Genomic DNA, 14,558 nt, shown 5'->3' with positions numbered 1-14,558 from the left:
ATATATATATATATATATATCAATAAACGAAGCAAACTCTACACTGGCACTCACACAATTAAAATCGCAGCAGCGCCCAATAGTAGCGCCGCTAAAAAAAAACAACTGCAAAAAAGAAATGCGGCGCACCTCATACTATCTATCCCCGCCCTTCTTTTACCCTTCGAGAGGGACACCTATGAAGAGCATAGAGAGAGAGAGTGTGTGTGTGTGCGTGTGGTTGTTATAAGCTTTCCAGGATCCGGCGGAAGCGAAGCGATCCAGTGCTCTTCACCCTCGGGCCCAAACCCACAGAGGGACGACGCGGCGGTCGCAACGAAGGCAGGAAACGCCCCTCTCCGTTCCTCGTATTCTCTGACTCCTGATTCTCCCCTGCGTCCCGCGAGGCCTCGCCAGCGTAGCCCGACGTGGGCGACGGCGTCCGCACCGTGTTGTGTGATCCATCAAACACATTAGGAGTGGACCCGTCAGCGATAAATTGCACCTGTGTGTCTGAGCGTGAGCCCGTCCCTGGCGTAGTGCAATGGGAGCTTATACAGGACGACTGGTGTGAGGTGAAAGGTGACGTCCCCGAAAACCCATCGAATGCCTCGGCGCACACCTTCACGTTCGCACACAAAGAAGATTCTTTTCGCGTGTACTGTCGGAACGTAGATTCTCCTAAGCGTACAAACACCTTGTAGTCGTGCAGGCCTTTTGCCACAACACCTGCGTCTACACGCAGCTTCTTCGTATCGTAGTTTTCCAGCGGTGAAAGGAACCATTCCGTGTCTCTCCCTGGCTGATATTCCCCTACGAGGCAGAGACAGTTGAGACGACACCCCTCATTCTCGTAGTTGTCCGCCGAGCGGCTAACTTTCGTCATCACGAGCACCACATCTCCCGCGGTGATTTCCTCCGGGAGGTCCATGAGTGAGCTCCCACCACAGCAGCTACCGCCTCGGACACGCACGCAAGACCGGCTCGACACACAGCAGCTGGGACAATCGCCACAAGCTCTTTACACGTACGTGGCTGCAGAAAAACAAAAATAGAGAAAAGGTATGAAGAGCAAAAGGGGTAACAAGCAGAGACGTAGAGGAAGAAAAACAGAAATACATAAATAATAATAATAAAGGTATATATCCAATCTCCTTCACGTCATCACCGAAGAAGTTGTCTGACACTTCCACAGCAATCATCATTCTTGCTACAACAACAAATATGCACCAGTTACCTCCCCCATCCCCCACATACCACTCCTTTTTGCTTTTTTTTTCTCGTCGTGTTCTTCTAGTTCCACCCTCTCATTCTCCATAACAGCCTTGCCTCCCTTTTTTTTTTCTCTCAGTTCAGCTCACTACGTAGCTGCCACGATATTACGCGGTAATCAGGGAAATACGGTCTTCACTGCCTCGATAATCACAGTCACAGCATTCTGCAGATCCTCCTTGGCAGCCTTCCCTTTTATCAGGATTCGAAGTGCCGGGAAATGTTCGCATTTTTCCTCTGTATCATAGATGTGTCGCAGCACCAGCACATCCTTTTCCCTTGCCGCACGCACCACTTGTTCAATCTCCTCCTCCACTTTTTGTGGATGATCCCTCACATAGGCATCTGTTGGACGCAGGACAACAATTGGAGACATGTCACCTTCACATTCCATCATCCTTATTTTCTCCGCATTGAAATTCGCCTGCCGAAGAGCTTGACGGAAAAACTTCGCGTTGTCGCGCACCTTCCGCGGGTACGAGTTGTCCTCGTCCAGAAGAGTCAGCGCGGCAGACGCAGCCGACGTGACATATGGCGGCAGAGACGCGGAGAAGACGTACGCTGACGCACCGAGGCGCTGGTAATCTATCATGCTCTTCTCCCCAGCGCAGAAGCCACCAACAGCCCCGAGTGCGGTGCTCAAACTGCCAACGTAGACGTCAATCCTACTTGTCGGTATGCCGAAGTGTTCGTGTGTGCCGCGGCCCGTCGCTCCCAGGCACCCGAAGCCGTAACTATCCTCCAGGATGATGCGAAACTTGTACTTCTCACAGAGCTCCAGGATCTTCGGCAGGTTACAGATGTCGCCAGTGCTCTTGAAGAGACCCTCCGTGACGACGAAGCGGCGTGAGATTTTCTTTGCTTCTATCTCCTTCGCTGCCACGTCTTTCAAAAGTGTCTCCAGCTGCGCCATGTCATTGTGGCGGTATTTTCCCACATTGGCACGCGACAGCGTGCAACCGTCCGCAATGGCTAGGTGAACACCGTCGTCCATGATGAGATGCTCCCCTCTTCCCGCGTAACAGGAAATAAGCGTCGCCACCGTGGTAGACGAGAAGCTGTAAATGATGGCGTCATCAACGTTAAGGAACTTCGCGATATCCTTCTCGGCATCCATGTGCGGCTTGATTGTGCCGTAGAACCCGCGCGGGCCGCAGCTGCCGACGCCGTACGCCATCACTGCGTTGCGTGCCACCTCCACAACGGCTGGGTGCGTCGAGAAGGAGTGGAAGTCCTCCGTCGCCAGGTCGAGGCAGCGCCTGCTACTGCCGCCCCGCCCATCCCGCACCGTGATGTGGCAGCCGTCACGCGAGTCCACCTCAGTCATACCAAGCCCGTTGGGAACCACTGTGTTCGAGGTAGGCTTGCTGCCGTCGCGGAACATCTGCGAGCGGTATTGGGCGATGCGGCGCTCCTGCTCCTCCAACGACGGCATCTCCACTGCCACCTCCTTCGACTTATTCTTCTTCTTCTTCTTGCCATACGTCTGCAGCAGGAGGATCGTCAATGCAGCAGCGAAAACAAGCTCAAAGAATATGTAGAAAGGGTGCTCCACCACTTGTGTGAGCACCACCGACAAAACAGCTGTCATTGGCATATCTATTTTTTGTGCACCTTAAAACCACAAAACATTGCAAGCGCGGGGAGAGTGAATGAGGCATGTAATTTGCAAAAAAAAAAAATAATAATTTCTATATAGCAACACAGACACACATCGACGCAAATGCAGTGTAACACGAAGAAGTGAGCGGCAACTACAAGTCGCACTGGCTCAATGCTGAGGAAACAAACAAGTCGTATTCTAAACGACGCATTCGGCGCAGCAGCACCCAACGCAGGAAATACGGCTGCAGGAGAAATACCGCATTTCGCTGTTCAAGTTGCAGTGCCAATACTATACGGACAAGCCACAACTTCCACTTGTGAAAGGTGCGACGTGCTACCCGCCAGTAGGAGCTGTGTCCAATGCATCGAAGCGACTTGCATATGTGCGCATACCGCCGCCACCGCACCAAAAACCTGTACACGAAATGCTCAAGAGTGAGCCGTTCCATATGAGAAACCATGATACGGCGGGAAACAAAAAAGAACCACTTTTGCAGAGTGCGTCGAGCCAGAGTACGCTGAGCCGCATAGCGAATAAGCTTCAGTTGCGTGGCCTGGAGCACCCGGCGTCTTTGACGCTTCCACGCATAGTAGTAGCGCTGCAGCAAACGGGTGGTATGGCATGCAGACAGAGTTGCCACCTTCTGGCGCAGCACTCGACGTGACCTCACGACCATTTGCCACCTGTTGTAGTGCTGCTTCGAGGTGTGCAATTCTGCCTCCTTCCGAATTCTATGCAGCACCATCAGCTGAAGTGCCCGTCTCTGCCGAAACTGCGGAGCCAGCCTCCACAGCCTCAAATACCGACGTGCCAGGAATAAAGAATTCTGCCTATCGACACGGCTCCGCAGTGACCGCACTGTCACGGCGCGACGTGCGAACAGGAACCACTTGTAGAAGACTTTTAGTGTAAACTCACCAACGGCCCTAGCCCTGATACCCTTAAGACTGAAAAATATATCACACTCATTGGCAAAACGCCTCCATTTCATGAAGTAGCGTCTCATGAGAAGCAAGGGCTCCCTCATGGACACCATGCAGATCAAGGCAAACGACAGTGGCGGGCGCAACGATGATGGTCCCTGTGCTCTGGTTGGAAGCACCGCGTCCACCCTGCCTGTCGGCAGCTTTACGGTTGTGCTGTCGGCTAGGACATAGGGATTAAGTAGGATCAGCGAGCCACAGTCGCCGTGTGCAGTGGACTCCCACCGACGGCTGCGCATCCCACGCCGCCTAGCGATGCAACCTAGAACGCTTGCAGTAGCAAAAAAGTCATAGACAACAAAAGCAGCATATTTCAGCCCCAAAGGCTCACGAAGCTGTAAAAGATAACAGCGAAGTCCATTCCACCCTTGAATGTCATTGATGAAGTGTATCTCAGTTAATACGATGCTTTTTGCGTGGTCTTGGAGGCCGTCCTTCGAGGAAGGTAAGCACGTTACACGCCGCAGAGCACACATCGTCAGCGTCCAAAACAGTTGACGACGTCCCATCCTTAGCCACATTTTTACTCGACCAGCTCTCCACAAATGCCACCAAGGCAGATACATCATCCAAAGACCTTTTCTCATCTGTAAAAGTGTCATTGCTGTCATTCTCAGCATCATCTGTATGAGAAGCTGTTTTCTCTGAGACCTTATCAAAGGTTTCAACCTTTTGCGAGAGAAACAGCATGTAGAACAGAATGGCGTCACCAATGACGTTGGGGGCACCGCACAACGACTGTGCAACAAGGGCATGTAAGCATTTAAGATCCTTCGCATGGCTAACTGCTGCATTGCCGTACTTGCGGTTGCCCTGTGACTCGGAGCCCGAGGTAAAATGAGAACTGAAAAACTCCCACCGCTCAGCGCTCAGCAGCGCTCGGGCGCGTTCCTCGTAATGCCTATGTGAGGCCACATGCTGCGCGGCCACATTGGCGTTGTTATCGACGAGTTTCTGCAACGCACCAACCGCGCCATGCCGCTCGAGCCGTGCAACCATGGTGTTCAGGTAGGGGCAGGTGAGCCAGAAAAGCGTCGCCCCCACAGCGGCAGAGCGACCGTTCCGACCGGTCTTTCCAGCAGTTGAGCACAACACCGCAGCGCCGCCATGCTGCCTGCAGCTTGCTAGCTGCACGTCGGCCACACGGTAGCTCGCCTGGTCGGCGGCAGCCTCGAACGCGCTCGGTTTCTTGAGAGGGCCCGCCAACTGCATGACTTTCGGCACTATTGTGGCTTCTCTCCCCCCTTACCTCTGTTCTCGTGCCCGCCTTTTTTTTTTGTACGTTTGATGTGCAACACGCAACAAACAGAATAAGGATTGAAGGACATAACATTCACAAGGATGCAGGGGAAAACACAAACAAAGCACGAGAGTTGGAGTTCCACGCAAAGCAAATAGGACAAGCGGTGAATAGCTGAACAAAAACACCACTGGCAGATAAAGTACTGCTCTACATATTTCCTAGGCTACTCCACTCTGTGCACTAACGCCACAAATGCGCCACAAGCACAGACATAGAATCCATAGCCACACGTCATGCCCATTATTCGGTAAGACCGTAGATTTTGTTGATTTCCTCTACTGTGAAATCTCGCTTTCGGGGCACCGCGAGACGCGCAACGTACTCCTGTATCTCTGACGCCTTCCGAACCACCTCTGGGGCGGTGTAGAGGTATCGTTTCCTGCTCTCCGCCATATTCGCCTCTTTGCGAGCGATTGACTCAGTGTAAAGCCGCTCTGCGCTCTCCTGCACAGCATCGGCGCTTATTTTGCTCGTCGTCGTCTCGCCCTTCACACGCACCTCCAGTTCCTCACGTGCCGCCTTTCGCTTCGCCATCTCCTGGTCCACTTGCCGCGTGACGCTGCTTTCAATCACCTCCTTCGCCATTCGCTTCGGCGGGGCAACGGGGTAGAAGCGGGCATCCAGCACCCGCAGCGCCTCCTTCCGGTGCTCGATCGACTGGTCGTGGAGGCGCACGACAAGTCTCTCCTCCTGCTCCTTCGACAGCTTCGCACTGGCGGCGGTGTGCCCTTCGCCCGCCTCCATTACGGAATACTTTACACCTGCGAAATTAGATNAGAAAAAAAAAGAAACAAGAGTGACGAACACTACAGCAGAGATTAAAAAAAAAAATTCACAAAAAATGACACGCGCAATCACCTCATATCCACTGCTGCATAACGACAAGGAGCAGCGACTGCAACTTTACACCGATCCCACGCCGCGAGAACTTCTTGATCAAGCGCGAAATAATGGCTGAGAGGTTTATGTCGCTTCGCATCCACGTCCACAACGCCGACACGACAGACACCCTCAGCTGGAAACCCGAAATCCACAACAACACCTCCATAACAACTCTTCCATTGCGCGATTTCCACCTGCCCCCAAAGAGACGCCCCTGTTGATTCTCTTCCTCCTCCTGGTGGTGTTCCCCCCTCGATAGTTGATAACGCGACCACTACCGATGCATCCTTTGCTGTGGTCGATGCGTAGAAGCGGTCAACACACTCCTCTAGAGAAACCGGCGGCACAACTTGACGTGTTGTACATCTGTCCGCACTTCTCAACTCACCTCGCTGTAACTTGTCATGGATTCCACTCTGGCAGGCGCAGTCCCCACTCCCATCCCAGGGAGAGTGAAAATCAAGCACAATCCACCGCACACTGGACGCATCACACGCAGTGCTCCATGGAAACAAAAGCTCGGCATCTAGCACCTCCCAGTCAAAACTGGTACCGCTACCATACTGCTGCAAATTTGTCAATATAGGGAGAACTCCTGATCGATGCAAGGCCGCGGCTACAAGGCTCAGTTCACCTTCGCCTAGTTCGTCCGCGAAGCCGTCTGGGTCAATAGTGCGGAAGTTGTTGGCAGGATTTCGCTGCAAATGCAAAAGGGCAGCTGCAACAGACAGCTGATCCCCTAGAAATAGCTCGTTGGGGCAGTAGGCGTTACCGGGGACGTTCAACCTCGTAGCTCCTTTATTTTGTCGTTCATGTTTCAGCACATGCATGAGCGAAAAACGGCACTGTTGTAGTTTGACGGGGTGCAGGTAGTGCTCGACACCATCCACGACAATGCCCACCACACGCGGGGGTCTCCAGACACCTTTTGGTTTAATTTCAACCGCAGCCCATCGTGTTTTGCCTTCACCACCACTCACGCATCCGCTGCCGTTAAAGAGAGCAGCCGGACTGAGCGCATAGTTNACCGCAGCCCATCGTGTTTTGCCTTCACCACCACTCACGCATCCGCTGCCGTTAAAGAGAGCAGCCGGACTGAGCGCATAGTTGGGGATGAGATGTGCCTGAACCGCCGCTCCGCAGTGCTCCGCCAGCAGCGGGTAGGCGGCGGCGCAGTAGGCCCTCAAGCTGTCCGTCAACCGAACCTCGTGCCTGAAGCCGACAAAATCCACCAAAGCCTGGCAGCACGTGGGGCACTCAGCGGTGGTCGCTCTGCTAACCCGCAGCGCAACATGCCGCAAAAGCCTGGGCGGAACGGTGCCGCATTGCTCGAGTGCCTCTCCGTCCCTTGCCTCGTCCGACAGGGCGAACACGGCGCTACAACGCCCCGCTCCGAGGAATCGCATATGCCTCCGGTAGGGAACAGAGAAAGAATCATCAAAAAGAAACATTATTTAAAAAAAAACAATAACAAAGGAGCAGGAGTGCAAAAATATCCAGACTTTGAATAAGCCTTTGTTATTCCGGCACATACACGAAGATATAACGGCATACGCCTTTCAGAGAAACAAAGAATCAGCGAAATGTGCTGCTTCATTCCTGCCCAGGCTCCTTCACCTGCACCTTCTTTACCAGTGCCACATACGGCTCCGCCTCTGGGGAACTTCCGTGCGTCCGTCGGAGTAGCTCCAGCGCGTGGAGGCACTCCGCCGACGTCCAGCCAGAGCACAACTGCGTCAACTGCTCCTCTGGTGGTGGGGACTGAGACAACAACTTGAGGGACTCCCGCCACCTCTCTTCACCAAGGCGTTGATCGCTCCACAAGAGCACTTGGTCTGGTCTCGGGCGTACAAATCGTCCCGTATTTAGCAACACGGTCATCGCATCATCCGTGTCTCGCAGCGCGAAAACGAGAAGTCTTCGTTCCTCATCACTTGGATGTTTCAAGGATTTAAAGAAATGCAATGCACTCTGATGGTCACTCGTGCGTAACGCCACGCTTCGCAAGAGCCGTGAGGTAATGGACGCCGAGATCGGCACCTGCAGAGTCCGGCTCAGCTGATGATAGAGAAATCCAGTGATCATCTGAGCGGCGCATGGCCCATCTTCACGGAGCGCTAAAGGAATACTATTTCTGCCTTTCCTTCCCAGATGTGTAAACCTGGATTCCTCCACAATCTTGTTAAACATCCGGCGGACTATAGGCCAGAGTGAAATCCTTTCCCAAGCTTCATCATCAAAACGAAGCAACACATCCTTCAGGAGCAACACGAACGGGCGGAGGTATGCGTCACTAGACCAGTACTCGGTAAGCATTACCGTTTGGTATCGAGCTATAGCCTTCACCGCCATGCAGAGATCCCCCTGCCCTCCAGCCTCTTGGTAAACCAACACAGCATGCAACAGTGTTGAGTACGGAAGCCACGCCACGAGCTTCTTGATCGAATCCAGAGGGATCGACGGTTTTGTGCAGACAGCTAGTATCCAAAGCTCTTCCACCACCTCTCCCCTTTCTTGAAGGTCAGTCACCGCTGTTACAGCTAGTTCCCACGGAAGTACACGGAGGAGTCGCGTCAGGCCATGTTCATCCACATCCAATGAAGAAAACGCAGAGGTTTTGGCCGCCCGCACAACCATGCACATCGACTCGGACGACTGCAGCAAAGCGCAGCACGCCCCGAGAACACGTCGCCGCCACTGCGTTCGCTTGCTGTCGCGAGAGGTCCAAACAACAGAAGAAACAGACGCGAGCTCGTCTTGCGCGAGTCTGACATCCCCATGAAGCAAGTCTTGCAGAAGGAGAAGCCATCGGCTTTCCGCATTGTCTTTCCAGATCAGCCTCAATATCTTTCGTGCCTCAGCGTGTGGGACCACATAGGCCACAGAGCCAAACGACTCAGGATACGGTCGTTTCGTTCGTTGTATAAGTGAAATCGCCCGCTCCCACTGGCCGTTTAAGACAAAAGCGTTCATGCTACTCTCCAGTGCCTCAGTATGTGCTGTTAAGTGCTGAGAGGGGGTTGATATTGCGATGCGAGCTGTCATGGCGGCGTTCGCACGGTGAAAATGGGTAGCTGCTCGCAGAACTGCAAGTGGAAGCTCGTGGCGATCAGCTGCTGCCAGCCGCACTTTGCCTGCAGCGAGGCACTTGGCAATCTCCCTGAGAAACGCCAATTCTGTTAACTTACCGGAAGTCTGTAGGTGCCGCACCAACATGGCGCACAGAGCATTGCAGCTCTCTCTGCCGGACACAACGTTATCGGATAAGAAGAAGTCAACGTATTGTCCACGGGCATCTGGCTCAGGCTCAGGAATACACTCTGTTCCAAAATGGTGGAGACGCAGAACACTTGGAATCACCTGCATGAAGTACCGCTGCGCCTTTCGGTCCGCACGTAGACAGACAAGCCTGGAGAGTTCTTCACTATGAAATGTGAAGCACTGCACCCCACTGCTATCTTTTACCCCTTCAGTCCCGCAGGGGTCGCGAGCACGCCTGGCCAGAATCAAGGAGTGTAGCCGAGCATTGTCTGGCAATTCTTTCAGCTGAGTCCAATCCCCGTGGAGGGCCACCGCCAGCTTTTCTTCAAAAAAAGCAGCATTCGCTGGTGTCAATGACATCTTGGCGCGATGCACAGCTTCCTCATAGGCCAGCAGCTCATGAGGCAGGGCAACACCACGAGGGACATGTGGTGCAAGCGGAAGCGCAACGTCGTAATAACGGCACCCACATAGCAGTCCAATGGCTTCAGACCATTGACTTTTTTTGATAAATGTGTGCGCCCTGCGTGTGAGCGTTCCTGCATACATGGAATCCCCTCCAAGACGTATAGTGCTTGTGTGTAGCTGCATCAACTGGGGATGGTCAGCAGGAATGCCAGCGAGGATGTGCCGCAAAATACTGTACGTGCAAACGTGGGCTTTATGACAGAGACGCAGCGCCGCCTCCCATCCCATTGCGCTGATGCAGTCTGGTCGAGCAAGCAGTGCAACAGCAGCCTCATGGGATTCCCATTTCTCATACACCTTCAACGCACAAGAAAAACCCGGTGCGTGCTTGATCGACTCCACCACAACTTGCCGTTCCACCGGCTGCGTGCTCGAAAGGGCTTTCTCCCACTGACTTGTCCGCTTGGTGTAGAGCCAAAAAAGTCGCTTTGCAGAAGGGCGCACCTCACGTGCGGCATTCACCACCGACAGTGCCATGCTCCAGCAGCCACTGTTCGCGTGGAGCATCGCGTACGCCAACGCCAGCGCCTCCTTCTCACGCCGCGGTACTGTCTCTGCGTTCACCAGTGCTAAGCCTCGACAGCATTCCAGTGCAACTTCCGGTTGAGCCTTACCAAGTTCGTAGCACCGCATCAATACACAGGGGGTGACGGGCAACACACCACCTAGCTGAGGACGCTCCCGCACGGCGATCTGCACCAGGGAGGCGAACCGCACTATCGTCTCTGCTGCCATGAGATGAGCGTAAACCGCCGACAAATCGGCCAAGTGCTGCCACATCGCTATCACAAGGTGCGGCAGGCGGCCCAACTGCTTCTCATCGGCAAGGCTGTCCTGTAGAAAGCGCCGCTGGGCCGGCGAGACTGCGGCCAATTGGGCCTCCAGCAGCCCCAGGCAGTCTGCCCAGGGAATATGGTGTTGGCCCAAAGACTTCCAAATCATCACCGAATGCCTCCTTGTGGCGAGCAGAGGCTTTTTCCGTCCATCTGCTGAGGTGTGTGCTTCATCCACCGTCTCCTGCATAAGTTGTAGCGCCGACTCTCTTGAGAGTGTCTGTCCACCGCCAAGATTGGCCCTCCAGCGGGTGAGCAGATCAGCCCCGCCCCTAAGCCGAGTGGTGCGCCGCATCCGGCATTCCCACCCAGCGCAGCGACACACACCCTCTCCTCCTTCCTCTTTTGTGTTTGCACGACAAGAACGAAAATAAAGGCACAGCAAAACAAAAAACAAAAGAAGAGAAGCTACTAGTATTGTACAGAAAAAAATGTGATGGCACACACAATCATGCACACACTCCTCTATTTCTCTTATTCCTTCCATTTGCCCCTGTCTTTCTTCGTTTTTTCGTTGGGTGCGTATGTCTTTTTTGTCGTCGGTGTTCTTTCCTCAATCTCCTCGCCTTGTGAAGCGCGCTACGTGATGAATTCGTTGGGCTTCCAGCGCCGAATGAACTGCCGATCCCTATACTTCCACCCCCTAACCTCCGGATCCGTCCAGCAGAGCGGCCGTGGGTTCTTGTCCACGTGCGGGTGTACGCTGTCTTCATACAGCCACGCCTTCTCCAACGGCGCGACACGCGTCTTGAGCTTGCGCACAAAATGACGGTTGACCTCATCCTTCAGGAACCACCACATCAGCATGCACGGGTCCCGTTCGTACATATCGGTGAGTCGAATGCGGTACTTCCCACCCGGGTAGGCTGTTTGCCACGTGATGGGCACGCGTATCCATTGGTCACCCACCATGACGACGTCCTTGATGTTCACGATGATGACGTGGTCCCCCGCTATCATGCCGGGCGTGAAGTCCGGTCGGTGTTGGCCCGTGATGTACTGCGCCGCAACGGCCGCCACGCGCGGTAGCTGCTCGCCCTTTGCGTCGAGAATCCACCAGCGCTCCCCTTCACGACACATCCACTGCTTCGACATCTCATTGTAGAGGGGGAGGCCCTCCGGGTGGTACTTGTGACGGCGCAGCACACTCTTGAAGGGCGCCGCAAGAATCCTGCTGGCCCGCTGCATTCTCCTCCGCCTCCTCCTACAAGACCGGCCGGAGCCACCAAACTACACTCTGTCCCTTCATTCAGCAAGTGAGGGGGGAGGAGAGGAAGAGCAGCAGGAATCGGAAAAAGAGATATGCCCAGAATACAGATAAGTCTTCAAAAGCCCCACCTCACCCCCCCCAAAAAAAAAAAAGAACAACGACGACAACAACACCAGCCTAACAACGAACAGACATCATTGTTGCTTTGCTTTTCTTTCTTTCTCTCTCTCTCTCTCTCTTCACAGGTTGTCGGAGCGTTCCTTTCATTCTATTCCCTCACGCAATCTTCACTTCACCGCGAAGACATCTTTAATACGTCTCTGCCGGTCACCTTCCTATCTTTCGTTACCCCGGATAACATTCGCCTCCCTTTCCCCCCTCAAGTCCCACACGCATTTGGTGCTCGTAAAAGGTGAATCCAGATAAACTTCACCTCCCCTACGGATCACGTTTCGTGTTATCTCTTCATTCCATTCATTTAGTGCCTTCAATCAAACACAAACACACACATAAATACAGACTCCTTCTCCCGCTCTCCCTCAAGCTTCTGTTTCTCCGCCTCCTGCACAGAGCAATGTAGTCGTGGTCTGCAAAGGGAGAGGTAAGGAGGAGAAGGGGAAACAACAAAAGAGGGACACAATGGAAGCAATCCCTCATCAAGGCCGGACGACTACTGCAAAAGAGAAGCAAATGCAAGGACAATATCCTCGTTCTGCTTCTTGAAATAGTCGATATTCACCTCCTTTCCTTCCGCGGGGTCCCGGAACTTCATCTCGGTGAGACCAGTGTAGATGTGCGGGATCTTCTCACGAATGTAGTTCCATGTAATCTTCTGGTCGCCGGCGGACTCCGCCACAACGCGTTGTCCCTCCTCGTAGAAAGTGACAATGTTGCGCAGCATCCAGCACGTCTTGTACAGTGGACAAAACTTGTCGTAGGGGGTAAAAGCATTCTGCTGCAGGAACTCCTCACGAATGATCTTGGCAGTTTCCAGGATGATCTTGTCCGACTCAGAGAGGGAGTCCTTACCGACCAGTTGCACAATTTCCTGGAGTTCCTCCTCGCGCTGCAGAATTTCAGCGGAAACGGAACGCAGGCGCATGTAATCTGAATCAAAGGTATTAAAGAACGGCTCCAGCACCTTCAAATACTTCGAGTACGAAATGAGCCAGTTAACTGAGGGGAAGTGCTTACGCTGTGCGAGGCGCTTCTCCAGACCCCAGAAGACCTGCACAATACCAAGCGTGGCGGACGTCACAGGATCAGAAAAGTCACCACCTGGCGGTGAAACGGCGCCAACAATCGTGACAGAGCCCTCGCGCTTCGGGCCTCCGATGCACGTGACGCGGCCTGCACGCTCGTAGAAGGATGCCAGACGGGCACTGAGGTAGGCAGGGTAGCCACCATCCGCAGGCATCTCGGCCAGGCGACCAGAAATCTCACGCAGAGCCTCTGCCCAGCGTGAAGTGGAGTCCGCCATCATGGCAATGTGCTTGCCCATATCACGGTAGTACTCTGCGAGGGTGATGCCGGTGTAGATGGAGGCCTCACGCGCTGCCACGGGCATATTGGAAGTATTCGCTACGAGACACGTGCGCTTCATGATAGATTCCTCACGGCCATCAATAACAGTGGTAAGGGTGGGGAAGTCCATGAGCACCTCCGCCATTTCATTGCCGCGCTCTCCGCAACCAACATAAATCACAGCGTCGCTGTTTGAGTATTTAGACAGCGCCTGGCTAATAACTGTCTTGCCACAACCGAAGGCACCCGGAATCGCACACGTGCCGCCCTGCACGGAGGGGAAGAGGGCATCCAGTACACGCTGACCAGTAAGAAGGGGATGGTTGCCAGACTCCTTTACAGCCACTGGTCGCGGCGTTCGCACGGGCCAGCGGTGCATTAATTTGAGAGTGCGCTTCTTACCATTGTGTTCCAATTCCACAATGTTGTCCTGAAGTGTGTAGTTACCCGACGGCTCAACCGATGTGATCCGCCCCTGAACGTTCGGGGGCACCATGATGGAGTGATTGTTCATCAGTGAGTTCTCAACGACTGTTCCGAGAATGTCGCCGCCTGTCACAAGGTCACCAACCCGCACACGTGGTGTGAAATCCCACATTTTGTGATCATTGAGCGCTTTTACTTGCACACCCTTGGGAATGAACACATTTTCCACCATACGGTAAATAGTATCGAGGGGGCGCTGAATACCGTCAAAGATCTCCGACATGATTCCGGGGCCGAGCTCGAGTGAGAGCGGCTTCCCCGTGCAGTACACTGGGTCGCCAACCGTCAGGCCGTCGGTCTCCTCGTAGACTTGGATGGTGGCGGTGTCNAGCGGCTTCCCCGTGCAGTACACTGGGTCGCCAACCGTCAGGCCGTCGGTCTCCTCGTAGACTTGGATGGTGGCGGTGTCGCCCTCCAGCCGGATGATCTCCCCCACTAGCCGGAAGGACCCTACCTGGACAAGCTCGTACATCGCGCTACCACTCATGTTCTCCGCAATGACAACTGGGCCGGAGACGGCCTTGACGGAGCCCATACGGTTTTCCGCCTCATACGGGTTGTGGTCGCGCGCCATTGCTCTTGTTTTGTTTTCCTGTTTCTTTCTGGTTGGTTATGAGTCGCACTTTTTGGATTCTTCTTAATCTTCTTTTTGCTCCTCTTTCCCCCCTTTTTTTCTTCTTCGCTCCTTCTCTCCTTTGTGTATCTCCCTCTCTTCTCTCTCTCTCTCTCTCTCTATATATATATATATATA

At 53.8% G+C, this 14,558-nt stretch overlaps 9 protein-coding genes across 9 annotated transcripts; all 9 read right to left on the bottom strand.

Annotated features, from left to right (window-relative positions):
• Nucleotides 1-223: 223 nt before the first annotated feature.
• On the bottom strand, nucleotides 224-910 carry DQ04_03481090 (hypothetical protein; the record flags this gene model as incomplete). Its single annotated transcript, XM_009312864.1, has 1 exon — nucleotides 224-910. The coding sequence occupies one exon, from the start codon at nucleotides 908-910 to the stop codon at nucleotides 224-226; it is 687 nt and encodes a 228-aa protein (XP_009311139.1).
• A 459-nt stretch (nucleotides 911-1,369) lies between these two features.
• Nucleotides 1,370-2,848, bottom strand: DQ04_03481080 (putative serine-palmitoyl-CoA transferase; the record flags this gene model as incomplete). The annotated part of the gene is made up of 1 exon (XM_009312863.1): nucleotides 1,370-2,848. One exon carries the CDS (start codon nucleotides 2,846-2,848, stop codon nucleotides 1,370-1,372), a length of 1,479 nt encoding a protein of 492 aa, XP_009311138.1.
• A 157-nt stretch (nucleotides 2,849-3,005) lies between these two features.
• On the bottom strand, nucleotides 3,006-4,079 carry DQ04_03481070 (hypothetical protein; the record flags this gene model as incomplete). Its single annotated transcript, XM_009312862.1, has 1 exon — nucleotides 3,006-4,079. The coding sequence occupies one exon, from the start codon at nucleotides 4,077-4,079 to the stop codon at nucleotides 3,006-3,008; it is 1,074 nt and encodes a 357-aa protein (XP_009311137.1).
• A 154-nt stretch (nucleotides 4,080-4,233) lies between these two features.
• On the bottom strand, nucleotides 4,234-5,052 carry DQ04_03481060 (hypothetical protein; the record flags this gene model as incomplete). The annotated part of the gene is made up of 1 exon (XM_009312861.1): nucleotides 4,234-5,052. One exon carries the CDS (start codon nucleotides 5,050-5,052, stop codon nucleotides 4,234-4,236), a length of 819 nt encoding a protein of 272 aa, XP_009311136.1.
• Nucleotides 5,053-5,383: 331 nt separating this feature from the next.
• DQ04_03481050 (hypothetical protein) lies at nucleotides 5,384-5,887 on the bottom strand (the record flags this gene model as incomplete). The annotated part of the gene is made up of 1 exon (XM_009312860.1): nucleotides 5,384-5,887. One exon carries the CDS (start codon nucleotides 5,885-5,887, stop codon nucleotides 5,384-5,386), a length of 504 nt encoding a protein of 167 aa, XP_009311135.1.
• A 110-nt stretch (nucleotides 5,888-5,997) lies between these two features.
• On the bottom strand, nucleotides 5,998-7,431 carry DQ04_03481040 (hypothetical protein; the record flags this gene model as incomplete). Its single annotated transcript, XM_009312859.1, has 1 exon — nucleotides 5,998-7,431. One exon carries the CDS (start codon nucleotides 7,429-7,431, stop codon nucleotides 5,998-6,000), a length of 1,434 nt encoding a protein of 477 aa, XP_009311134.1.
• Nucleotides 7,432-7,618: 187 nt separating this feature from the next.
• Nucleotides 7,619-10,882, bottom strand: DQ04_03481030 (hypothetical protein; the record flags this gene model as incomplete). The annotated part of the gene is made up of 1 exon (XM_009312858.1): nucleotides 7,619-10,882. One exon carries the CDS (start codon nucleotides 10,880-10,882, stop codon nucleotides 7,619-7,621), a length of 3,264 nt encoding a protein of 1,087 aa, XP_009311133.1.
• Nucleotides 10,883-11,166: 284 nt separating this feature from the next.
• On the bottom strand, nucleotides 11,167-11,775 carry DQ04_03481020 (putative ribosomal protein L13; the record flags this gene model as incomplete). The annotated part of the gene is made up of 1 exon (XM_009312857.1): nucleotides 11,167-11,775. One exon carries the CDS (start codon nucleotides 11,773-11,775, stop codon nucleotides 11,167-11,169), a length of 609 nt encoding a protein of 202 aa, XP_009311132.1.
• A 692-nt stretch (nucleotides 11,776-12,467) lies between these two features.
• DQ04_03481010 (putative V-type ATPase, A subunit) lies at nucleotides 12,468-14,381 on the bottom strand (the record flags this gene model as incomplete). Its single annotated transcript, XM_009312856.1, has 1 exon — nucleotides 12,468-14,381. One exon carries the CDS (start codon nucleotides 14,379-14,381, stop codon nucleotides 12,468-12,470), a length of 1,914 nt encoding a protein of 637 aa, XP_009311131.1.
• Nucleotides 14,382-14,558: the final 177 nt, after the last annotated feature.

The sequence above is a fragment of the Trypanosoma grayi genome (assembly GCF_000691245.1).
Source record: "Trypanosoma grayi strain ANR4 Tgr_348_V1, whole genome shotgun sequence".
Lineage (NCBI taxonomy): Eukaryota > Euglenozoa > Kinetoplastea > Trypanosomatida > Trypanosomatidae > Trypanosoma > Trypanosoma grayi.
Note: the sequence above shows the minus strand (reverse complement) of the source record. Positions and strands in the feature narration are given on the sequence as shown.